Raw genomic sequence first — 26,811 nt, 5'->3', positions numbered from 1 at the left:
TGCTTATTTTGATAAATTATAGGTTATTTATTACTCTCTTAAGAGCTTTCTTTGGGAATTTTGTGTGTATGTGTTTGTTTGTTGAGACCGGGTCTCACTGTCACACAGGCTGGAGTGCAGTGGCAGTTATAACTAACTGCAACCTTGAACTCTCAGGTTCATACAGTCCTCCCACCTCAGCCTCCCAAGTAGCTAGGACTACAGGTGTGCACCACTGTGCTCAGCTAATTTTTTTTTAGTGATGGGGCCACACTGTGTTGCCCAGGCTGGTCTCAAACTCCTGGGCTCAAGTGATCCTCCCGCCTCAGCCTCCCAAAGGGCTGGTATTACAGGCGTAAGCCACCATGCCCATCTCGCTGTTGAGAATTGTTTGATGAACAAAAAATAATCTTAAATTGTGAAAGCTATGAATGAGATTAATTGTGTGTATCATATTTTCAGGCTCGTCTCAAGGAATTGGAGCAAGAAGCTCATTTTGTTGCAGGAGAACGGTTTCTTATAATGAGCAGTAACCAGCTTCGAGAGGTAAAGCTGAATTTTGGCTCTTTCATAAAATGTATTTCTTATTCAGGAGTTAAAGGGAGATTTATTTTGAATTTATAAATATTTTATGTCAACTATCCGAAAAGTAAGTTTTTCATGGTCTCTCACAAGTAATGAACACACTGAGATTCATTACTTCAAAGCCTTTAAATCAAAGAAAAGTACTAAGTGAGAATTTAAGCATGTTGTAACGTCTGTTTGGGTGTGTATTCTCTGGCTGGCGGCATGGGCTCTGCTATAGTAATGTTCTGTTTCTTTCAAATGTGAGATTCCCTCACCATGTGTAAATTGCTTTGTTGAAGATCCTCTTTGGCAAGTTAAAGCTGCACCTGCTGAGTCGAAGGAACAGTCTCCCCAGAACAGGGCTGCAGAAATACCCATCCACATCAGAAGCAGTGGTAAGATTTCAGAGTTATCCTTTTCTTTTCAGAATGACAGCATGTCTGCACCACCTGTGTGCTGACCTTTAGACCCACCCGAGACTCTCAGGCCGTCCCCTCATGCTGGCAGCAGTTTCTGCAGAAGAGGGGCTCCCCACACCAAGGTTGCTTTTCTCACTGCGGACCAAGGAGAGAGAGTCAGACAGTGCACTTTTGCAGAAGCAGTTAATTGGCTTGACTTTCTGAAAAGCATAATTTGGTGGAGTTTTGTTCTTAAAACCAACTTCTTGACAATCCAGTCAAAATCTCTTTGCTTCGTGTCCCCAAGAGGAACTAGAAGCAGGTCATCAGTCTTCTCCTTTCCCCAGATTTATTTTAGAGAATTTTACCTACTCCTCTCTTGAGAGGAATCAATTTTTTGAAGACAAGGAGTAGTGAGATTGTGTTGTGTTGGAGTGGGAGAGTATACGTCGATATTCAGAAGCCAGTGAGTACTTTTACTGAAAAGACCCAGAGTGGAGGTCAGTAAATAAGTGAATTAATGTCATTGTGAATATTGGTTATTGTGGTGAGAATCAGCTTTTGAGGCTCCAGTTTGTGCTTTCTGTGCTCTGTCCAGCATTTGACTTTGTAGCAAAGGAAGGTTTCCTTCTAAGATGCCTCCTCTGGTCCTGTTCCCTCTCCAGTACCACATACCTCCGGTCTTCGCCCTGTGAGGGTGTCTTAGAGTACAGGCCCTCATGGAGCCTGAGCTCGCTGACTGTACCTGCACTTGGCCTTTGCTGGTTTAATGAGCAGTTACTGGGTGAATAATGGACTCCTGCAGAGGATGCTCCACTGGAGGGACTCAGAACTGTGCCTTTCCAAATCTTCTTCTTCTTCAAGCCTTCTCCACCTTAGTGAAGGGCCCATCTTCCATCCAGGTCCTTGGGAGCTAGTGCAGAGTAGTGAGTAAGAACAGGGGCAGTGGGGTGAGCCATCACTGGCCGGCATGGTTTGGACAGCATGAAAACATTACTTGTGCCTCAGTTTCCTGATCTATAAAAGAAAGATAATAATAGTACTTTCCCTCCTAGAATCTTGTGAGAATTCAGTGCACGTGCATGTGTGTCCATGTGTCTGTGTGAAACAGCACTTAGGACTGTGCCTGACATAAAAGCTCTCAAAAGACCAGTTAGCATTGGCCATTCCGAGAAAAATCCTGTGAGTCATCCTTGACTTTCCTTCCACCTCCCCCACAGCGAGTGTCACAGTCTCTACCCACAAAATAGGTCCTGAGCGTGCCTCCTTTTCCCCATTCCCCGTCTCCACCATAGACCTTTCTCACTTAGATCCCTCCAACCACTCTTGCCCCTGCTGCTCATCCCTCACACCCAGGCAGAGTGATCCTTTAAAAGCACTGGAAAAGTCATGTTACTGCCCTAGGACTTCCAGTAGCTTCTATTGCACTTACCATCAAATCCGAGCTGCAGAGCATATCCCCAGGCCTGTGCTCTGGCTGTGCCTTGCTGGCCCCGCACCTCCTCTCTCTCCACACTCCAGCACTTGCTGAGCTGCCTGCAGCTCTGTGCGCCAGCTCCTCCTCTGTCCCCAGACTCGTGCCACAAATTTTTCCCGCTTGCTTCTGATTGTCAGCTTATACATTGCATTCAGGAGACCTCTGGTCGCCCAGACTACAGTAAGGTCCCCGGTCACAGCTGTTTCTTCACCTTGAGTTATTTTCTGCACACAACTCACCAACTCACCACTACCTAAAATTTATCTTAGGTGTGTGTTTGCTTTTTCCATTAGAATGTAGGTTGTGCAGATCAAAGACTTCAGTTTGTCCCCAGAACCAAACCAGCCCCTGGTGTTGAACTCAGCATCTGTGGTGTGTTCATGGAGTGCTGGGTCAGCAGGTGGTTCCTGGAAGCAGCATCTGTCTTGCTGCAGAGACTAAGGCTTGGGTCTCAACACCACACAGTGGACATGGGTAACATGCCCCAGAGCTCCAGCAGGGGGCGCTGCCTGGGCAAGCCGCTCATCCCGCACTGGCACCTGAGCTCACCTCTGTCCTGGCACCAGCTGGCACTGCCGCACTTCCCTTTGCAGCTCCCTTCCCTCTCCAGACAACCAGCAATGCAAGAAAGGAGGCATCACTGTCTTCTGGTGCTGATGTGCTCTCATGTTAAGGCAACAGCTTTCATGAGGAGCTCATTTTTCTCCCATAAAGACATAATGAGCATAAGTCATATTAGCCTCACTCTTTTATTTAACTGAATAAGTCAAGTTGTTCATTCATGCATATGAAAAGATTGGCTTATGCCATGTACATGGACAAATTCAAGATTCAGATTTCTTCTCATGACTTCTCTCCATCCTCCCTGCCCCCTTCCCAGAGGCCTTGGTGAGCGTTGTGGCTCCTCTCACCCCAGCGCCTGTCCCCAACCTGCCCTTTTCCTCCACGAATTCATGTTTGATGTCGGGGAAACCAGCTGATGGTATCCCCTGCGTCACACACAGATTTGCTGCTGCTCAGCTCCCCCAACTAGATGTAACCCAAAGAGTGCACAACTTTTTTTTTGTTGCTGGGATGTTCCCAGTGCTTAGTACAATGCCTGGGGCATAGTGGATGCTCAGGAAGTCACTAATGAACCCTTCAAGTTTTGAGATGTGCCATTTTTTTCTCATCGTTTAACTCTACATATTTTCTTTATAATTCTTTCACCATTGAGTTGTTTGGAAGTGTGTCTTAACATTTCCAAATGTGTGTGGGGTTCCCAGATAGTTTTTGTTATTGATTTCTAATTTTTTTTTTTTTTTTTGAGACAGAGTCTCGCTCAGGCTGGAGTGCAGTGGTGTGATCTCAGCTCACTGCAGCCTCCCCCTTCCAGGTTCAAGCGATGCTTCTGCTTCAGTCTCCTGAGTAGCTGGGACTACATGCACCTGCCACCACACCTGGCTAATTTTTGTATTTTCAGTAGAGACGGGGTTTCACCATGTTGGCCAGGCTGGTCTCAAACTGCTGACCTCAGGTGAGCTGCCCACCTTGGCCTCCCAGAGTACTGGGATTACAGGCATGAGCCACCGTGCCCAGCCTTGATTTCTGAATTAAATGAAGTGTGGTAAGAGAACACGATCTATGCAATGTCAGTTCTTTGACACTCACCTCAGGGTTCTCAGATGCTCCACATGGGCTGAAGAACACACGTACCCTTGTACCTGTACAGTGTAGTTTAGAGTCCTGTGGTGCCTAGCTGGTCCGCTCACTCCTGCTGGGGTATAGTGGGAATTCCCTTTCCCTCCCCTCAGTAGGCACGTGACGAGTGGGGAACAAAGGTCCCTCCCTAACGAACTGAAGGAAGCTTTGATGGTTTTTTTTTTTTCTCTGCAATGAAGTCACATGTTCTCAGAACATCACAGGGAGTTCAAACTCTGGGAAAGTGGTCCAGCTTTGGGATCAGGATTCCTGGACCAGTCACTCATCATTTCCAGGAGTTGCTTTTGACACCCCTTGACTAACTGAAGTGATGGAGTCTCCAGGTCATGTGTGTGCACTGACCCCATTGCTGGGCATCCAGTATGTGGGATACAGCCATGAGCAGGACAGATGCCCTTTCTGTTTTAGTCAGCAAACACTCTTGTGGCCCTGGCTCTGTGTTAGACACTGTTGACGGTTTAGTGGGGAAAACGTCTTTATCATCATGGAATATCTATTCCAGTGAGGAACTACAGCAGGGTTCTCTAGAGAAACAGAGCCAGTAGGATATATGCAGATATAGATACAGATAATAGGTATATGAGAAGGGATTTGTTAGGGACATTGGTTCATGCAGTTGGGGGTGCTGTGAAGTCCCACGATAGGCTGTCTGCAAGCTGGAGACCCAGGAAAGCTGATAGTGTGGCTCAGTCCAAGCCCGAAAGCCTTGGGACAGGGAAGTTGATGGTGTAACTCAGTCCAAGGCTGAAGGTCCAAGAGCCTGGAGTGTCACCAGTGTGTGTACTAGAGTCCAAACACTGGAGAGTCTGGAGTTCTGATGTCCAAAGATAGGAGAAGCGTGTCCCAGATGCCAGCAGAGTGAGTGAATCCACCTTTCCTCTGTTTTTTATTCTAACTGGGCCCTTAGTTGATTGGATATTCCCTGCCCGCATCAATGCAGATCTTCCCTGTTCAGTCCACCAACTCACATGCCAGCCTCCTCTGGAAACACTCACATAGAAAATAATGCTTTACCAGCTGTCTGGTTGTCTTATAACCCAGTCAAGTTGACACCTAAAATTAGATATTACAAGAACCATCCAGCAGGATAAGAGCCATTAAGGTAATAACAGGGAGAGCGACACACTCCAGACCGAGTGGTCCAGAGAGAACCCTAAGGAATTGTGTGTAAGCTGAAGCTCGAAGATGAGGAAGTGCCTATGCAAAGGATAAGAACAAGGCCTTGCAATGGGAAAAGGCTCAGGCTGCTCAGGGGCTGAGGCTGGAGCCTTGTGACTGAGAAGAATGGGAGGGATGGGGTTGAGGGTGAACAAGGACCCAATTCTGCTGTGCTTTGCAGGCTATGGGGAGGAATGTAGATTTTTAGAAAAATGGATAGCCTTGGAATTGTTTAAGTAAGGGAGCAACTATGATCTAGATTTTTAAAAAATAGACTTTAATGGCCAGGTACAGTGGCTCACGCCTGTAATCCCAGCACTTTGGGAGGCCGAGGCAGGAGGATTGTTTGAGGCCAGGAGTTAAGACCAGCCTGGACAACATAGTGAGACCATGTCTGTACAAAAAATTTAAAAATTAGCCAGGTGTGGTGGTGCATGCTGGTAGTCCCAGCTACTCATGAGGCTGAGGTGGCAGGATCACTTGAGCCCAGTAGTTCAAGGCTGCGCTGAGCAGTGATTATACCACTGCTGTCCAGTCTGTGCAACAAAGTAAGACACGGTCTCAAAAAAAAAAAAAAAAAAAAAAAAAAAAAAAAGACTATTTTTTAGTTTTAGGTTCACAGTAAAATTGAGCAGAAAGTACAAAGAGTTCCCATACTCCCTGTTCTGTACTCCCTGTTCTCACACATGCACAAGCTCCCCCTCTATCAACATCCTCGACAGAATGGTACCGTTGTTAACAGTCAGTGAACCCACACTGACACATCATTATCACCCAAAGTCCGTAGTTACACAGTATACTCTTGGACTGCTCTTGTGTGTAGGGTTCACTCTTGGTGTTAGACATTCTGTGGGTTTAGACAAATGTATGATGACATACATCTACCATTACAGCATCATACAGAGCAGTGCCACTGCCCTAAAAATCCGGTGCTCTGCCTATTCCTCCTTTCCTCCCGCCGGCCCCTGACAGCCACTATGCTTTTTACTGTTTCCACAGTTTTGCCTTTCCCAGAATGTTACAAAATTGGAATCACAGTGTGTAGCCTTTTTGAATTGACTTATTTCACTTAGTGGTAGGTACTTAAGTTTCTTCCATGTCTTTTCATAGCCTGATAGTTCATTTCTTTCTAGCAGTGAATAATATTCCATTGCATGGATGTATCACAGTTTATTTTCCATTTACCTACGAAGAACATTTTGGTTGTTTCCAAGTTTTGTTAATTATGAATAAAGCAGAGATAATTATCTGCGTGTAGGTTTTTATGTGGACATAAATTTTCAGCTTATCTGGGCAAACACCAAAGAGTACGATTGCTGGATGAAATGATAAGAGTACGTTTAGTTGTGTAAGAAACCGCCAAACTGTCTTCCAGGGTAGCTGCACCATTTTGCATTCCCACCAACAATGAATGAGAGTTCCTGTTGCTCCAAATCCTTGCCAGCACTTGGTGGTGTTGGTGTTCTGGATTTTCACCATTTTAATAGGTGTTGGATATGTTTTTATAAGATCACTTTTTTTTTGAGACAGAGTCTTGCTCTGTCAGCCAGGCTGGAGTGCAATGGCACAATCTCAGCTCACTACAGTCTCCGCCTCCTGGGCTCAAGCAATTCTCCTGCCTTAGCCTCCCGAGTAGCTGGGATTGCAGGCGTGTGCCACCATTCCTGGCTAATTTTTGTATTTTTAATAGAGATGGGATTTCACCATGTTGGCCAGGGTGGTCTCGAACTCCTGACCTCAGGTAATCCGCCCACCTCGGCCTCCCAAAGTGCTGGGATTACAGGTGTGAGCCACCATGCCCAGCCTTTTTTTTTTTTTTTTTTTTTTTTTTGAGACAGAGTTTTGCTCTTGTTGCCCAGGCTGGAGGGCAATGGCGTGATGAATTGACTCATGGTAAACTCTGCCTCCTGGGTTCAAGTGATTCTCATGCCTCAGCCTCCTGAGTAGCTGGGACTACAGGTGCATGCCACGATGCCCGGCTAATTTTGTATTTTTAGTAGAGACAGAGTTTCTCCATGTTGCTCCATGTCGGTCAGGCTGGTCTCCAACTCCTGACCTCAGGTGATCCGCCCGCCTCTGCCTCCCAAAGTGCTGGGATTACATGCGTGAGCCACTATGCCCAGCCAAGATTACTCTTTTAGCTGGTTGGAGAATGGGGGATACTCATTAGTAGGCTGTCACTGCAGTCTAGGTCATGGCAATGAAAATGGAGCAAAACAGATGGATTTTTAGAGGATATTTAGAACAGAAAGGACCTTCTGATAAATTCATGTGAGTGTGAACAGAAGTCAGCATGTGGAGTAGTTCTGAGTTTTCTAAGTTGTGCACTTGGGCAAATGGATACAGCCACTACTCAGGGAAAACTGGAACAGGAACTGTTTATGGAGGGCAAGGTCAAGTGTTCAGCCTTGGATATGTTAGGACAGAAGTGTATGTGAGACAGTGATGTGCCATGTCACAAAACAGCAGTGGGCCTGTGGGACGGGGCTCATGCTGGGAATCCACACCTGGAAGCTGCCAGCTGATTTTTACTAAAGTCGCCCTGGGACAATGTTCCTCTGCCCTGCCTGGAGATTTGGAAAACACGGATGCCCAGGCCCACAGCTGATCCCCTGAGTCAGAATTGGGTGGCGGAGCCTAGTCATGGGCCTGCTTTTGAAGCTCCCTGTTGATTGCGGTACACAGCCGGTATAGATGACCACAGAGTTAAACTCCGAGAAACTGGTATTTTAAAGGTCAGAGAGAGAAGAGGCACCAGCGGGAAACGAGTGAGAAGGGAGGTCAGGAGAATGTGGTGTCTGCAGCCAGCGCAGAGTGCGCGGGTGAGCCCACAGAGCCATGGCGGCGGATGGCGCTCTGCCTCTGGCCCTCAGCCAACACTCAGTGCTTTATACACGGTTTGTGCAATCAAACACTACTTCTTTTTGGTGTTCTCAGGCTGCTCAAGTCAAAATATACTGGGAGACTATTGGTTAGAAAGTTAGTTTGTGAGTAAGGTATCAAGATAAGGAGAGTTAGATGATCTTAAGCTGTTTTCTTGGCTAAGTATTTTCATGCACTTTCACCCCCCTGGGGATAGCTTTTCTACAAAAACTGCAATTCTGGATTATACTGAGGCAAGATACCTCCCACTGTTAATGTTTTATGGTTCCAGCTCTTGTGTTCTCAGTCTTTATTCAGAGAGCACTATGATTTAGTGGTTTACACTATTACATCAAAATCATATAATCAGTTCTCCCGCAAGTTGATATATAGATTCTAAACAATTTTAATTAAAATCCTGGCAGGAGTTTTTTTGTTAGGAATTGAAAAGTTGATTCTCAGATTTATATGGAAATGCTAAAAACTAAAAAGAGCCAAAATAATCTGGAGGGAGGAGGGGAAGCACTATTTAAGGACATAGTCTATTGAATATCAAGACTAATTATAAAGCAATAGGAATTACTAGGAATTAATTAGGCAATACCATTTGGTGTTGACTCGAGGGTCAGTAACTAGGCCAATGGACCAAGATAGAAAATCCACAAACATCAAGTCCAACAGAACTTAAAGGTAAAAAAAATAAAGAAAATCGGGCCAGGCATGGTGGTTCATGCCTGTAATTCCAGCACTTTGGGAGGCCAAGGCAGGAGGATTGCTTGAGTCCAGGAGTTCAAGACCAGCCTGGGCAACATGGCAAAACTTCATCCCTACAAAAAACACAAAAATTAGCTGGGCATGGTGGCATGCACCTGTAGTCCCAGTTACTCTGGAGGCTGAGGCAGGAGGATACCTTGAGCCCCGGAGGTAGAGGTTGCAGTGAGCCAAGATGGTACCGCTGCACTCCAGCCTGGGTGACAGAGCAAGACCCTGTCTCAAGAAGAAAGAGAGGGAGAGAGAATGTGTCTCATAGGGCATCACTGCAAAGCATTAAGTAAGGAGGGCTTGTTACATAAAGGGCCAGTGCTTCTTGGCCCCCATTTCATTCAGCACATAAACATAAATTCCAAGTAAATTGTGTATCTAAGTATCAAAAGCAAAATAGTAAAGATTGGAGAAGATATAACAAGAGGATATCTTTAAGACCTAGAGGTAGGTAAACATTCATAAGTAGGACAGCAAATGCATCAACCATAAAGGGAAAGCTTGATAAACAGGACAACAATCAAATTAAAAATCTCTAATTACGAAAAGACACCATTAAACAGTGAAAAAGCCAGGTACTGTGGCTCATGCTTGTAATACCAACACCTTGGGAGGCTGAGTCAGGAGGACCACTTGAAGCCAGGAGTTTAAGACCAGCCTGGGCAACATGGCGAGACCTCATCTCTGCCAAAAATTTAGAAAATTAGCCAGGCATGGTCGTGTGCACCTGTAGTCCAGCTACTCGGGAGGCTGAGGTAGAGGAGGATCACTTGAACCCAGGAGTTTAAGGTTGTAGTGAGTTATGATTGCACCACTACACTCCAGCCTGGGCAACAGAGTGAGACCTTATGTAAAAAAAAATTAAAAGTTAAAAAAAAATGAATAAAAAAGCTAGCCACAGAAGGAGAAAAGATATTTCCCATAAATATATAACTGACCAAAAAACTGTCCAGAATAACAAATTTCTACAACTCAAGGAGGAAAAGACACACCAAGTTTTTAAGTGAGCAAAAGACACGAACAAGGGCTTAATGAAAGAAGATATACAATTAGTCAAATATATGAATAGTGTCCAACAACATTAGTCACGGGAAATACAGACTAAAACTATAGTGAGAGATCACTTCTCATTTACTAGAACAGCTAAAATTAACACCAGTGATGACATGCATTGGCAAAAATGTGGATCAGCTTGAACTTTTATGTTTTGCTGAAAGGGGTATAAGCAGGTACGTTTACTTTGGAGAACTGGCAGTATCTCTGCTAAAGTTGACGCAGCAGTTTCACACTTCTTAATGTATGTATTCCACAGAACTGTGGACATACATTAACTAAAATCTCTGTACCAGCATTATTCATAATAGCCCTAAGGTAGAAAAAAAACACATATCCATCAAAGGTAGAATGGATCATATTCTACATTCATGCACTTGAATACTACACAGCAGTGCAAATAAATGAAATACTGCTTCATATATTGATGAACCCTAAAAAAAATAACATTGGACCAAGGACAGGAAACAGGTAGCCTGTGGTAGAAGTCCAGGTGGTGGTCAGCCCTGGGGAAGCAGCCAGTACCTACTGGGGAAATTGGAATGTGTCGTTGCTTGTTGTGGGTGGTGGTTAACAACTGTGCTCACTTTGTGATAATTAACAAACTTTTCTTACTCTCTTGCACTTTCCTATAGGTATGTTATATTTTGATTTTTAAAGCTAATCTTTAAACTCATAATCCATTACTCCCTCCCTGAAATTATGCAGTTAGTGAGTTATATGTTTGTAGACACTGACACGGTATTTTACCTATCCTAGATTTAGATTTCGCTAATTTAAATCTCAAGAGGAATCTTATTTCCAAGCTTATCTGAGATGTTTTTAGTGCCCATGTAGACATCAGAATAGTTTTGTAAGGGGTTAGGATTAAGACACCTGATAAACTTGAGTTTATTATGCATCTTTATTTTGGAAAATATGCTCAATTAGACCATTTATTACAAAGACTTTCTCCAGATGAAAATAAGTGTTTAAAATGTTAACATGAATTACATTGGTAATATTTATTTTCATGTTTAGTTAAATGCTCTGCGAGACCTTCATCCATTACCCAAGATAATTTTGGAATACAGGCAGGTAAGTTAATTTTTTTGTACGTAAAAGGTGATGAAGGGGAACCATACAGCCCTGTGTCATCAACAGAAATCCATAATGGCTGAAATAGCCCTCCCAGTGTTCTCGGGGGAATAGAGTTTTGTCAGGTTAACCTTGTACTGGCACTGCTTACTTGCACCCTAATGTGATTTTACCCAAGTCTGCAATCAGCCCCACTCGCGAACCCCAGGAGTCAAAATGGAAGAAGACAATGAGGAATCAGAAGGAAGTAGGTGGCATGCCACGGCTGTGTGTCGTCAGTGTGCAGGAGACGCCCAGCAGTACCTAGTCTCGAAGCCTCCCATAACCCCTCCCTGGCTTCTAGGTCTGCCAAGACCATACCATAGCAGTGTTGTGTCGTCCTGCATTTACATTTGCCAGAGATTTCATGAGTGGCCCCCTTCCCTCCCCTGGTGATTCCCTTTCTCTGTTCACACACCTGCCATTTCCTTCCAAAGTTCTCTTTTGGTTGTGAACCACGTTTATAGCTTTTGCCACTGCCCACAGCATAGGTCCTAGTATTCACTGAGCCTGTGGCCTGCTGTATCCTGAGGGCCTGGCAGCTGTGAGGGAGCACATTGGCTCCAGCCTGGCCCTTTCTCCCTGCAGCAATGTAAAGGGGCAGCCACAGGAGACACTGTGTCAGAGTATTTGTTTATCTGTTTATCTTTGCAAATGTCCTGTAAATCTAGAAAGATTCTAGAATTAATAGAGCTATTTTTAAAGAGTGGAATGACATCTTTCTGTGTGGATCAGTGTTATTTAATCCTGGTGCCACCTAAGGTCATTCCAGGGCCTCCCGGAGTCATCTGAGGTGATAGTAGCAGCATGTACCCAGCACTCTGTGAAACACCATTCACACCATTCCTGATTAAAGACTTAAACCGGCCGGGTGTGGTGGCTCACGCCTGTAATCCCAACACTTTGGGAGACTGAGGTAGGTGGATCACCTGAGGTCAGGGGTTCAAGACCAGCCTGGCCAACATGGTGAAACCCCATCTCTACTAAAAATGTAAAACTTAGCTGAGCATGGTGGCACATGCCTGTAATCCCAGCTACTCAGACTGAGGCAAGAGAATTGCTTGAACCCAGGAGGCGGAGGTTTCAGTGAGCTGAGATCATGCCATTGCACTCCAGCCTGGGCAATGGAACAAGACTCCTTCCCCCGCCCAAAAAAGACTTACGACTTAAAGAAAATGATTTTTTTTGTCTTTCTACCTTAGGTTCACAAGATCAAGTCAACCTTTGTAGATGGATTATTAGCTTGTATGAAAAAGGTAACAAGCTTTACAAAAAGATACTGTGATTAGGATTGTGGTTTTTGTGTGAGTTCAGATACATATAGAACCTTTGTAATTTTAGTAAATGATGAAATAATCTAATATTCTCTTTTTTTTTTTTTTTTTTTTTTTTGAGACAGAGTTTCGCACTGTCGCTGGGCTGGAGTGCAGTGGCACAATCTCAGTTTACTGCAACCTCCGCCTCCCGGCTCCAAGCGATTCTTCTGCCTCAGCCTCCCAAGTAGCTGGGATTACAGGTGCCCGCCACCACGCCCAGCTAATTTTTGGTATTTTTAGTAGGGACGGGGTTTCACTATGATGGCCAGGCTGGTCTCAGACTCTGACCTCGTAATCCACCTGCCTCGGCCTCCCAAAGTGCTGGGATTACAGGCGTGAGCCACTGCGCCCAGCCAAAATAATCTAATATCCTTGAAACTATGAACCATAATATTGGTATCATTTAGGTCCCCTTGCAGCATAGGTTGACGTTATGCCTTGAAACCCTCCGTTTATGAGGAAGCTCTAGCTGACCACCTTTCACATCCACGATTGTGTCTCTGTTCTGGATTCATTTGAGGAAGATGTTACTGTTTTAGTTCAGACCTGAGGAGACTGCAGTCAAGAGATGTTCTGTGACTCGGTCAAGTTCACTCAGCAAGTGACAGAACCTGTCTGTGACGCACAGTCCTATCTTGAGCCCATGCCAAGTTCCCCACAGCCCAACAGCTCTTACTCTCCCCATGCACAGGATTTGTGAGTGACATAAAGTCTTGTTGCAGTTCCTACATGGGTTAGGGGGAGCCTCCTTCCTCACCCTTCCCTAATCACACGTCAGGAATTTTGTAACCCCAAGGACATTTCAGGGTTGGAAGTTTAGGGCCAGCAGCTTGTTGGCTTCCGGAGGACCAGTGAGTGTTGTGTGTTGTGGGTGGAGGCTCCGCCACATCCTCGACTTCACATAGCATTGCCAGAGTTTACACTGATTCTTTTTAACTAATACAGGGCTCCATTTCCTCTACATGGAATCAGACTGGAACTGTGACTGGAAGACTTTCAGCCAAGCATCCTGTAAGTTGTGTAAACAGCTGTCTTTGTTAAACGCCGTTTTCCTGCCTTGCTATTGAAGTTTTGTCTCCACATGCGTTTGCCTGTGTACTTTCTGTTTCCAAGAGGGGGCTTCATACTGATATGCTGTGTTTTATTCTGTTTATTCTGAGAACATAGCAGGAGAACAAGGCAGGTGGGTTCTCTTCTTGTGAAGTGCTGAGTTAGCAGGGCGGGGGCTTCACACCCAGAAACCATGCACTCCAGTGTGAGGGCAAAAAGGGCACCCCTACCCCATCTTCCTTTTCAGATTTGTGCCAGACAGGTGGCTTCTGATTTCCAGAAATGTGTTGAAATAGCTGATGCTATGATGAACAGCTTAATTTTTTGGTGGTTGTTGAAACTGTGTCTCTGATAAAAAAAAAAAAAAGCCGTAAATTCCCTTGAACTTATGATGCAGCTTCCATCACACTTAAAGCAATTAACTTTCTAAATGGCTCTGTATTTTTTTTTTTTTTTTTTTGAGATGGAGTCTCACGCTGTTGCCCAGGCTGGAGTGCAGTGGCACGATCTCGGCTCACTGCAAGCTCCGCCTCCCGGGTTCCCGCCATTCTCCTGCCTCAGCCTCCTGAGTAGCTGGGACTACAGGCGCCCGCCACCGCGCCCGGCTAATTTTTTGTATTTTTAGTAGAGACGGGGTTTCACTGTGGTCTCGATCTCCTGACCTTGTGATCCGCCCGCCTCGGCCTCCCAAAGTGCTGGGATTACAGGCTTGAGCCACCGCGCCCGGCCATGGCTCTGTATTTTGAACTAAAAAAGACTCATGATTAATTTCTCATTACAGAAAATTCCTTAGATACAGAAAAGAAATAAAAATAATAAAAAGTCACTTGTTATGCACCATGCAGAACTGTGGTGTCTGTCTTTCCACACTTCTTGCTAAGCACATATATTTATAAAATACAATTTTTTAGGCCGGGTGTGGTGGCTCATGCCTGTAATCCCAGCACTTTGGGAGGCCAAAGCAGTAGATCATGAGGTCAGGAGTTGGAGACCAGCCTGGCCAATATGGTGAAACCCTGTCTTTACTAAAAATACAAAAATTAGCCAGGCATGGTGGCGTGTGCCTGTAGTCCCAGCTACTCAGGAGGCTGAGGCAGGAGAATGGCATGAACCCAGGAAGCGGAGCTTGCAGTGAGCCGAGATCGTGCCACTGCTCTCCAGCCTGGGTGACAGAGCAAGACTCTGTCTCAAAAAAAAAAATTTTTTTTTCTACAAAGATAAAGCCATTCTATTTTATATTATGCTTTTCTATTTTAACATCTCTTGATATCATTCTATATTAATAAATATTGATTTGAATCTATATTTAAATTTAAATATATGAATTAAATATGTGAATTATTTAAGTATACACTAATATATACAAATATGAATATATATTAATGGTAAAGAAATACAAGTATGTGGAGATTTACAGAATGAGCAAATGTTAGTCATCTTTCCCTTCCCTCCATAACATGTGTCTGTCCCGTGGGTTCCCTCCATTAATGGTCAGGACTTCATCCAGGCATTTGCATAGATGGTGTACCAGGTGCGTGCAGGCAGAGGGACACACTCGGGTGACTGTGTGAGGAAGAGGAAGAGAGGCTGGGATGGGGGGAGTTTGCACTGATTGTATGGTCTCTTGGGTGCATGGACACCCACTCTTGGTCAGTCATCTCTCGGGCTGCCAGCTGTCTCTGGCCTTGCACTTTAGGGGGCTCTTCTGGGGTCTTTATCTAGGGAAGAGTAGTAGTAATAGCAATACTAATGTGAATACCAATACCAGCACCAATATCCATGTGAATACCAGTGCCATCTCCTCTGAATGCAGGCACTGCTGCCACATTACCCTTGGGCTAATTTCTCAACCAACCACAACTGCTGCAGTTTTCTCTTAGTTGATACTTCTTATCTAGGAGTTATTTAGGAATTCTGCTGAGAAACTTTTCGTGGAGGTCCTTGCTTTTGCTTTTATGGAGTTATAAGTTTCTTTTTCCATTACATTTTCAGTAAATTTCTTGCTGTGTTTTATTCTCTTCCAGAAGTTTCTGAAGGGTCTGGTTTGTGAGTAGCACTCCTCCCAAGTTCTCTGTGAAGTTCTAATTTTACCTACTCATTTTTCCGTTATTTCAGTTGAGCTTTTGGAAAGATGAGATGTAAACATAACATGTGCATTCAGCCGTGACCTTTAACTGGAAGCTTGTGTCATCATTTTAACAGCTGCATTGTATTCCATTTAATGGCTACCCCTAATGATGGCCATTTAGATTGTTTGCAGTTTTAATTATTTTATAGAGATACCATAAACATACTTGTACTTTATCATAGCAATACCATACCAATTTCAATAGCAATACCAGAACCAATACCATAAGCATTTTTGGTACTTTTTTTATGTTGATTTCTATAGCATAAATTCCTAGAGACAGAGTTTCTGAGTTACAGTATATATGTATTTTTAAGGCTTTACATTGCCAAATTAGCCTCTCCACCAAAAATAACATTCCCACCACATAGTGTGTGAAATGTTTGGTCCCCTAATCCTTGCCAACACAAGGAGTTTTCATTTTGATTACTTTCCTGACTCATTTTTTCAATTTCCATTTCTTTAAATATGTGTTGAGGTTGACTACATGAAACAACTATTCTTCTTTGAATTGCCTGTTCATGTCATTTGCCCATTTCTCTGGAGGGTGTTTATTTTTTCCTATTGGTATGGAAAAGCTCTTTATATAATAAAGATTAACCCTTTATAAAATGTTGAATTATTTTCCTCCAATTTTCTTTTGCCTTTTAACTTTTAAGATACATATTCTGGTTTACTATACTTAAAATGGCTTTTTAAAATTATACAAATAACATGATATTTCTAAAGAATTCAAACAATAGATAAAAATGTAAATAACAAAGTAAAAAGTCACTCAAAACTCCATATCCCCGCTATGGCCATCTTTAACATTTTGGTAACCATCCTCTAATTTATCTCTTTATGCACACACACATTTACATAAATGGGATCACATTTTATATGTTGTTTTTATTGTAGACACTTCTCTCACACCCACATACCTCAGCCCTCCACCCTCAATCCCAGTGCTCTTGGTAGCCCATGATAGCAGCCTAGAGCTTGCATATCCATATTTTCCTTGTGACTTATTATACAGTCTCATATAGGCCCATATGTGTCTGCACATATACACATAGAAACATGCACTTTGTCATTATTTATTTTACAGATTCAGAATTTTCCTTTCCTGCCTCTTGCTTTTTGCTGTCAGCAACAGCTTATGGGGATCCCTGCAGCTTACCTGACAGAGCCTTGTCCCACTCTTAGCTATGTGTGTTCCACACGTGGGTGTGTTGTGCACTTGCCCTCTAAAAGTAGAGCTGCAATGAACACCATGCATGTATGTCCTGTTGTATTGGTACATGTATTTTTATGGGATGGATTTTCAGATATGGAATTACTGAGTAATTACTATACTGGGTACAGAAGATATTACATTTTTACTTTTAATAGCTTTTATTAGATTGTCTTCCAAAATGCTTTCAGCCTGTCTCTGCCCTGAGCAATGTGCGGCAGAGCCTTTCCCACTCTCTATGGTGACTTTCCCCTGTACTGACGTCCCTTATTGTTTCTGTCTTAGTGTCATCTTAGACAGATTATTTAAATACTCACCTCTATTTTCTGATAGAACATTTGTGCTTCTGTTTTTGTACACATAAAACTTGAATCCAGCTGCACATTATTTAAGAAAATACTATGTAGGTTACATGATAATGTCATAAAATGGCTAGAATTTCAATTGCTTTTTTTTTTTTTTTTTTTTTTTGCTTGAAGTGCACAAAATACAGTTGACTAATATTTTAAAAAATCAGATTATTAGCCTGGGCAGCATAGGAAGACCGCATTTCTACATAAATTTTAAGATGCTTTAAATTAGCTGAGCATGGTAGCTACTTGGGAGGCTGAGGCAAGGAGGATCACTTGAGCCCAGGAGTTTGAAGCTGCAGGGGGTTGTGATCACATCACAGCACTTCACCCTAGGTGACAGAGCAAGACCTTGTCTCTTAAAAAAAAACAAAAAAAAAGTCAGGCCAGGTGCAGTGGCTCATGTCTGTAATCCCAGCATTTTGGGAGGCTGAGATAGGCAGATCTCTTGAGCTCAGGAGTTTGAGACCAGGCTGGGCAACATGATGAAACCTCATCTCTACCAAAATACAGAAAATTAGCTGGGCATGGTGGTGCATGCCTATGGTCCCAGCTACTCAAGAGGCTGAAGTGGGAGGATTGCTTGAGCCCGAGAGGAGGAGGTTACAGTGAGCCGAGATCATACCACTGCACTCCAGCCTGGTGACAGAGTGAGATCCCACCTCAAAAAAAAAAAAAAAAAAAAAAAAAAAAAGAAAGAAAGAAAGAAAAAAAAAGAAAAAAGAAAGAAAAAGAAAAGAAAATTAGGTTATAGCTGGTTCTCAGTATTTTCAGAAAGCTAAATTTCCCCCACACCCCCTCCTAAGAGAAAGTTATTGCTTCTGGTCCTTTATATGGAAATAAAAAAAGAAGAAAAAAAGAGTCATTGCTACCAGTTGTGCAGAAGTATCCTTGTGTCTCTTTGTAATATCTCCCTTCCCTCCCCACCCCTCAACCTTTACCCATGTCCTTGGCAACCACTGACTTGCTCTTTGCCACTATCTATTCGTTTGCAGTTTCTGGAAACCTCTGTGAATGGAGCCACACAGCATGGACTCCTATCGGGCTCCTTTCACAGCATTGTGACTATGAGCTTCAGCTATGTTGCTCTGTGTTTCAGTAGCTCATTTCTTTTTATTGCTCAGTAGTGTTCCATGGACTCTGTGTACCCCACTTTGTTTATCAGTTTACCTGTTGATCAATATTTGGGTTGTTTCCAGTTTGGGGATATTATTCAGTTTAGGATATTACTACACACATTCACTGCACGTCCTTACATGGATAGATACTTTTTTTCCTCTTGGGTAAACACCAAGGAGTCATATAGTAGGTGTAGTCATACAGTAGGTGTAGGTTTCACTTTTTAAGCAACTGCCAAACTCTCTTTCCGGAGTGGTTCTACCATTTGACGTTCCTACCAGCAGTGTATAAATTCTACTTCTTTTACACTCCCAGCAGCATTTGGTCTGGCTGGTCTTTCTAATTTGAGCCATTCTGCTAGATGCATTGTTGTGTCTCATTGCAGTTTTCATTGCATTACCCTAATCACTACTGCTGAGAGTCTTTCCATGTGCTAATTTGCCATTCATTTCTCTTTTTCAGTGAAGCATCTAGTCAGATCTTCTGTGTATTTTAAAGGGACCGCTTATTTTCTTATCATTAAGTTTTGAGAGTTCTGTATATATTCTAGACACAAGTCCTTTATCAGGTATATTTTGGCAGATAATTTCTTCCAGTGTGTGGTTTGTCTTCTCATTCTTTTGACACCATCTTTTGAAGAGCAGAAGTTTTAAGTTTTAATGAATTCTGATTTATCAATGAGTTCTTACATTGATCATGCTTTTGATATTGTATCTAAGAAACCTTTGCCTAAACCAAGATTGCAAGTATTTTTTCTACATTGTTTTCTAGACGTATTATAGTTTTGGGCTTTACATTTAGAGCCATTTGAATTGACTTTTGTATATGGTGTAAAGTTAAGTGTTTAACATCATCTTTCTTACGAGTGGAGATCCAGTTGTCCCAGCACCATTTCTTAAAAAGACCATCTTTCCCCCATTTAATTACCTTGGCGCCTTTGTCTAAAATAAATTTACTATCAATGTAAGGGTTTAATACTATACTCTGATCTTGGTCTAGTTGATCTATATACCTACCATACCAGCAATGCACTGTCTTTATTATTATAGCTTTCGAGTAAGGTTTTAAATTGGGGCATGTAAGTCCTCCAACATTGTTTTTTAAAAAAATGGTTATTTCGGGTCTTTGGTCTTTTCCATTTCCATATGAACTTTATAATCAGCAGTTTGTCAATTTTTACAAAAAAGCCTGCTGAGATTTTCATTGGGATTACCTTGAATCAAGAACTCAATCTGGGGAGAATTGACTACTTTATTTTGATAAAATAACCTTTTTTATCCCTGGTATTGTTCTCTGCTTTGAAATCTATTTTGTCTAATATTAAAATATTAATTTAATATTAACTAACAAAATGTTAGAATAATTTTGGAAATAATACAATTAATAAAAATATAATTTAATATTAATGTTAAATAGCCACTCCAGTTTTCTTTGAATGGTAGCGTGGTATTTTCTGTTCTTTTACGTTTAAACTATTGTGTGTGCATATGTGTCTCTCTCTCTCTCCTATTTGTTTTGTTTTTTTGTTTGTTTTTTGTTTTTGTTTTTGTTTTTGTTTTGACACGGAGTCTCACACTGTTGCCCGGGCTGGAGTGCAGTGGCGTGATCTTGGCCCACTGTAACCTCTGCCTCCCGGGTTCAAGCGATTCCTGCCTCAGCTTCCTGAGTAGCTGGGATTACAGGCGCCCGCCACCACGCCCAGCTAATTTTTGGTATTTTTAGTAGAGATGGGGTTTCACTATGTTGGCCAGGCTGGTCTCAAAATCCTGACCTCGTGATCCGCCCACCTCGGCCTCCCAAAGTGCTAGGATTACATAGGTTTGAGTCAACGCACCCGGCCCTCTCTCTCTCTTTTTAGACACAGGGTCCCACTCTGTTGCCCAGGCTATATAGTGCAGTGGTGTAACCATAGCTTACTGCAGCCTCTAACTCCCGGGCTCAAGTGATCCTTCTGCCTGGTCCTTCAGAGTAGCTAGGACCACAGATGTGTGCCACTGTGCCTGGCTAACTTCTTAATTTTTTTAGAGATGGATCTTGCTATCCTATATCCTTTAGGCCATGAGTTCAAGATCAGTCTGGGCAGCATAGATTTTAATAATAAGAAAAATCCTATCTATCTACCCATGTAGTTACTGTTTCCAGTGCTCTCATTTCCCTATTTACAAACAGATTTCTTTTTGGCATCATTTTCCTTCTGCCTAAAGGACATCCTTTAACATTTCTTGTGTTGTAGGTCTGCCATTGATGAATTCCCCTGGCTTTTGTAGGTCTGGAAATGTCTTTATTTCACCTTTGGTTTTGTTTTTTGTTTTGGGTTTTTGTTTGTTTGTTTGTTTGTTTTTGAGATAGGGTTTCACTCCTGTTGCCCAGGCTGAAGTGCAATGGTGCGATCTCAGCTCATGGCAACTTCTGCCTCCCAGGCACAAGCAATTCTCCTGCCTCAGCCTCCCAAGTAGCTGGGACTACAGGCTCATACCACTGCACCCAGCTAATTTTTGTATTTTTTGTAGAGATGGAGTTTCACCATGTTGCCCAGACTGGTTTTGAACTCCTAAGCTCAAGCCATCTCCCTGCTTCAACCTCGCAAAGTTCTGGGATTACAGGCCCACGCCCAGCCTGTAACCACAGTGACAGGTCACTGCACCCAGCCCTCACCTTTGGTTTTTGAAAGGTTTTTTTGAGAGGTATAAAATTCTCAGTTACAAGTTTTTTTTCTCAATACTTTGAAGATGTTACTTTCTTCTCACATTGTTTGATCAGAAGTTTTTCATCACTATCTTCATATAATGTGCCTTTTTTCTTTGCTGCTTTTAGCTTTTTTTTCCTTATCACTATTTTTGAAAAATTTGATTATGATATGCCATCATGTTTCTTGTATTTGGGATTCATTGAGTTTTTGGATATTTGGTTTATGGTTTTCATCAAACCTGAAAATTTATTGGTGATTATTTATTCACATACTTTTTTTTTTTTTTTTTTTTTTTTTTGAGACAGAGTCTTGCTCTGTCACCCAGGCTAGAGTGCCATGGTGCAATCTCGGCTCACTGCAACCTGCACCTCCTGGATTCAAGTAGTTCTGCGTCAGCCTCCTGAGTAGCTGGGATTACAGGCGCGTGCCACCATGCCTGGCTAATTTTTGTGTTTTTAGTAGAGACGCAGTTTCACCATGTTGGTCAGGCTGGTCTCAAACTCCTGACCTCGTGATCCACCCGCCTCAGCCTCCCAAAGTGCTGGGATTACAGGCATGAGCCACTGCACCCAGCCTATTCACATACTTTTTATAGTCCTCCTTTCCTCTCCATCGGGGATTCCACTTATAATTACATATATTAGGTCAATTTGTCCCATAGCTCACTGAATTGTCCATAGCTCACTGAAACTCACTTTTATTCTTTTCCTGGGATTTTTTTTTTTCTGTTTCAATTTGGATAGTTTCTATTGCTATATTGTCTAGTTCACTGATTGCTGTAGTTCAATTTTTGCTTTATTAGAACCTCAGTCCAGTGTCCTCCCAAATATTCCCTATACTTCCTCTAGCATAGTGCTCGTTATACCATATTATAACATCCTGCACTTCTGTTCACCTCGCTGAACTGTAAATTCCATGAGAATGGGAACCTTTTCTGTGTGCTTCACTGACATTTCCCCAAGCCTGGCTCTGTACCTGGAATGCAGTAGGCACCAAGTGTGTATTGAATGAAAAACGCTGGGCGCGGTGGCTCACGCCTGTAATCCCAGCACTTTGGGAGGCTGAGACGGGTGGATCACCTGAGGTCAGGAGATCGAGACCAGCCTGACCAACATGGAGAAACCCCATCTCTACTAAAAATTCAAAAATTAACCAGGCGCGGTGGTGGGCGCCTGTGATCCCAGCTACTTGGGAGACTGAGGCAGAAGAATCGCTTGAACCTGGGAGGTGGAGGTTGTAGTGAGCTGACACTGCGCCATGGTATTCCAGCCTGGGTAACAAGAGTGAAACTTTGTCTCAAAAAGAAAAGAAAAGAAAAGAAAAGAAAAACTGGATGTTTGATCTACTCTTGAATTGTCTTTCAGTGTCTCAAAATCATTTGGTTTGGGATCATGATCAGTATTATGGCCTGTTGACAATGTGGGCCAAGCCTGTTCCCCATGCTGGACTGTCGCCTTCTTCACCCTGGGCATGAATTGGTCATGGACTCTTGTTTTTCTAAATCCTCCTCTCTCCCCAACTCGGATACTTTAGGGGTCATCTTGTCAATCCTTGTTTTGAAAGCCCCTCTTAGAGCTGTCATTTTTTACGAAGGCCTTCTCATGGGAAGGTGTTGAGGACCTTTGTTCTCATTGCACTGCCAGGAGCCACGTTCTTAAATCTAATACCTCCTTATCACACATGGCTTTGAGGTCCCTCCTAATATTTCTATATCAGCAGAGCCAGTTTTTGTCAATGTCCTCATTTCACTACAGTCACTCATGATACTGGCTCAGAATTTATCAACATTATGTAATTCAAAATATCTGACCTTTCACATTGTATTCTTATGAGTTCTTTAGTATCTTGAGTTCTCATTTTTCTTGTAGCTTAGTATTTAATTTTTTTAAATGTTATAGCTGTATTAATTGGAAATGTTAAAATCTAGGGATTATTTAGCTGGATATTTGCTTTGATTTCTTGGTTGATGAGTCTTTCTCCCCCTTAGTTTTTTTATTTTCCTAAATATGTGTTCATTGTTGCATTAGCATGTTTGTACTAGCTTTTTAGTATCTAACTGGGATGGAGCCAAATTACCATTTTGTCCTGTGATGATAATACTTTGATAAAATTTGTTTATTTGATTCCTTGTGCTCTCACCTGCCTTCAAGCCATTGCTGTTGTTACCTCTGTCAAGATACTTTTTCTGTCTCTACATCCATGAACACATCTTTCAGCCCAGCTTTCTTGGCCTGGCTGCTGCCTGTTAGTTCTTCTGGTTTCAGTGCAGGGGACATGTCCTCAAAAGCCTTGTTCAACCGCCTGCCCCTCCCCACACTAGAAGTCAGTGAGTACCCCTTTTCCTAGTAACAAAGTATGGAGTCCAATATAATGAACACGTGTGTATTCATCGTTCAGCTTAAAAGCTTCAATATTACTTGAGTACTTTTGTTGTTGTTGTTGAGACGGAGTTTAGCTCTTGTTGTCCAAACTGGAGTGCAATGGCGCAATCCTGGCTCACTGCAACCTCCACCTCCCGGGTTATTTTTTATCTTTTTAGTAGAAACGGGGTTTCATCATGTTAGCCAGGATGGTCTGGAACTCCTGACCTCAGGTGATCTGCCTGCCTCGGCCGCCCAAAGTGCTGGGATTGCAAGTGTGAGCCACCGAGCCTGGCCTACTTGAGAACATTTAAAGCCCCTGTTAATCCTTTCCCAAGTGTGTTCTTCCCAGTTCAGTTCCCTTTTCTATTCTACATTTAGTCTTTATCATCCCATTTTAATGCTTGCATTTATTTATGTATGTATGTATTTATTTATTTATATTTTCTTAAATATATATATGTCCTTAAATGATAGATTGTATTTTTTTGCTATTTTAAAGTTTATATAAATTATAGCATATTGTACTTTTAAATTTGCTGTTTTCATTTAACATTATGTTTTTGAGATTTATCTGTGTTGACAGACGTAGCTCTAAATTATTCATCTTGGCTGCTATGTAGTATGTCATTGTACAGATATACTAGGTTGTTTCCAATATTTCACTATTAAAAACAATGCTGCAAGGAAAAAGTAAATGCTGGGAGGAATATTCTGGAACATGTGCGAGGGTTTCTCTATCACGTCACCAGTATTGCCTGACCATAGGGCATGCTGGTATTCAACTATCCTGACATCACTAAACACCCTCCAAATGAGTGGACTCACTCACATTCTCACCTGCAGTGTGATAGAGACGTCATTGCCGTACAGACCACCGCACTTGGTATTACCACATTTTTAAGTTTTTGCCAATTTGATGAGTGTGGATTAATATCTTAGTGTGGCTTAATTCATGTTACTTTAATTACTAATGAGGGTCAGTGTATTTGTATGTTTATTTGTCATTTGAGTTTTTTCAATGACTCGCTTGTTTATCTCTTTTGCCCATTTTCAATATAGTGGTTTGTCTTTTTCTTGTAAGTTTTTTATTTTATTATGAATAATAGTCTTTTGTTCACTTATATAAATATCTCCTCCCAGTCTGTGATTGGTTGGTTTTTCTCAGATTGGATTCTATGTCTTTGATTTACAGATGTTTAAAAACTATTGCCAAATGTGTAGTCTTTTCTTTTAAGGTTTGTATCTGTCTGTCTCATTTAAGGAACCCTTTCTTACTTGGAGATCATAAAGATACTCAAATTCTCTTTTTTTTTTGCCTGTCGTGTGTTCTGTGATAGCAAATACTCTCTTAATAAAGTTACTTTTTACACTGAGTCTTTAATTCCCTTGGAATTTGTTTTTATATAGGTGTGAGGTAGAGATCTGATTATTTTTCCGTTTGGGTAACTTTGTTATAACTATTGTTATTGTAAGAACTACAGTAATTTGTAATGCCTCTGTCATTTGTGAATTTTGACAAATGCATAGGTCTGTTTCTAGGCTCTCAATTCTGTGCCTTTGGTCTATTTCCATATTCTTACACAGTCTTAACTTCCTATAGCTTCATTACAGATATGTATTCCCAGAGTGTTGACTACCTAACGTGGTCATCGTTCCATTGCTAGTGATTGCCTTCTCTCTACTGTAGGCTCCTTGAATTTTTTCAATATTTTATTCCAAGAAACAAGCTCAGTGTCTACTAGTTGATAGGTAATCCTTAAATGTTACTGAAGGAAAGAGTAAAACCAGGGACTTACATCTTAGTTATCGAGTGCTAAATATAGCTAATGGATAATGGGGGCGGGGGGCAATTTTTAGGGAAAAATACGTAGCATTCATTCTTACAGCCTATATTCACCAGGTAAAGGAATTTTGTCCAGTAGTTTATATATTATTTAAATATTAATTATTTGTAGGTTATGTGTTTAAAGAACTAGCATTTTTCATAATAGCTGGCACATGGCAGGATTTTGATGAATACAATGAATGAAATCCTCTAGTTAAGAGTCTTCTTAAGAATATTTTTAGGGTCGGGGTGGTGGCTCACACCTGTAATCCCTGCGCTTTGGGAGGCCGAGGCAGGCTGATCACAAGGTCAGGAGTTTGAGACCAGCCTGGCCAACACAGTGAAACCCAGTCTCTACTAAAAATACAAAAATTACCCGGGCATGGTGGCACGTGCCTGTAGTCCCAGCTACTTGGGAGGCTGAGGCAGGAGAATCATTTGAACCTGGGAGGCAGAGGTTGTAATGAGCCGAGTTCTCACCACTGCACTCCAGCCTGGGTGACAGAGTGAGACTCTGTCTCAAAAAACAAAACAAAACAAAACAAAAAAACAAATTTTTAACAGTGAATATGTATTTTATAGAAGACCCTTTTTACAACTTTGAGGAAAGTTATTAGTTGTTCAAAAGAATATATTTAAATCATATATTTAAAATGTATTTTGAAGACAGATATTAAGTTCCCATGGGCAATGTATTACCACCTGAAGTTCCTGGGTATAAGTTGCACTTTAGTTTTGAAGGACGTCTGGGTTGTTTCCAGTTTTGGGCTGTTAAAATAAGTTTACCATAGACATTCATATACAGGTTTTTGTGTGTACTTAAGTCTTTATTTTTCTGGGATAAGTGTGCACAAGTCAATTGTTGGATCATATATTTTTTAATATATTGCTGAATTCTGTATGGTAATATTTATTAAAGGATTTTATGTGTATGTTCATGAGGGATCTGGTTTTGGTATCAAGGTACTACTAGTTTCATAAAATGAATTGGGAAGTGTTCTTTCCTCTTGTACTTTTTGGGAGATATAATGTGGAATTGGTGTTAATTCTTCTTTAAACATTTGATAGAATCCTCTAATGAAATCATCTAGGCCTAGACATTTATTTTGGGGGAGTTTTAAAATTATGAGTTCAAGTTCCTTAATAGTTATGCAGTTGCCCATATTATCTCTTTCATATTTGGTGAATTTCAGTTGCTTGTGTTTTTTGAAGAATTGGTCCATTTTGTCTAAGTTGTGAAATTTACATGTGTGTGGTTTTTCATAGCATTTCCTTATCCTTTTGATGTCTTAGGGTCTGTAGTGATATTCCCTGTTTCATTTCTGATATTGATAATTTGTGTCTTCTCTGTTTTTTCCTTGTCAATCTACTGAGAGTTCTGTCAATTTTATTGATCTTTTCATTGATTTTTCTCTATTATTTTTCTATTTTCAATTTATCGATTCCATATTATTTCCTTTCTCTGCTTGATTTGGGTTTATTTTGCTTTTCTTTTTCTAGGCTTATTAGGTATAAGCTTAGATTATTGCTTTGAGACTTTTTCTTTTTTCTCATGTATGCATTTTTAGTGCTATAAATTTTCCTCTCAGCACTGCTCTAGCTTTAACCCATACATTTTGACATGTTATAGTTTGTCCAAAAAAAAATTGCATCAGAGTTAAACATGCAAGGGAGAGTTTATT

The 26,811-nt window shown here is 41.8% G+C and overlaps 1 protein-coding gene across 10 annotated transcripts in view; it reads left to right on the top strand.

Annotated features, from left to right (window-relative positions):
• The window catches only part of POLN (DNA polymerase nu), a 157,559-nt gene that overhangs the window by 64,890 nt on the left and 65,858 nt on the right, over window positions 1–26,811 (top strand). For 9 of the 10 annotated variants that reach the window (XM_065544683.2, XM_074039241.1, XM_074039237.1 and 6 more), the window contains 5 exons: window positions 442–525; window positions 846–941; window positions 10,978–11,034; window positions 12,276–12,329; window positions 13,335–13,400. In XM_065544683.2, the coding sequence (XP_065400755.1) occupies window positions 442–525; window positions 846–941; window positions 10,978–11,034; window positions 12,276–12,329; window positions 13,335–13,400 (357 nt within the window). Of the gene's footprint in view, window positions 1–441; window positions 526–845; window positions 942–10,977; window positions 11,035–12,275; window positions 12,330–13,216; window positions 13,401–26,811 lie in introns of those variants that run through there. The other variant, XM_074039242.1, reaches the window with a different exon arrangement.

The sequence above is a fragment of the Macaca fascicularis genome, chromosome 5 (assembly GCF_037993035.2).
Source record: "Macaca fascicularis isolate 582-1 chromosome 5, T2T-MFA8v1.1".
Lineage (NCBI taxonomy): Eukaryota > Metazoa > Chordata > Mammalia > Primates > Cercopithecidae > Macaca > Macaca fascicularis.
The sequence above is the reverse complement of the archived record's forward strand: the minus strand, read 5'-3'. Positions and strand labels throughout refer to the sequence as shown.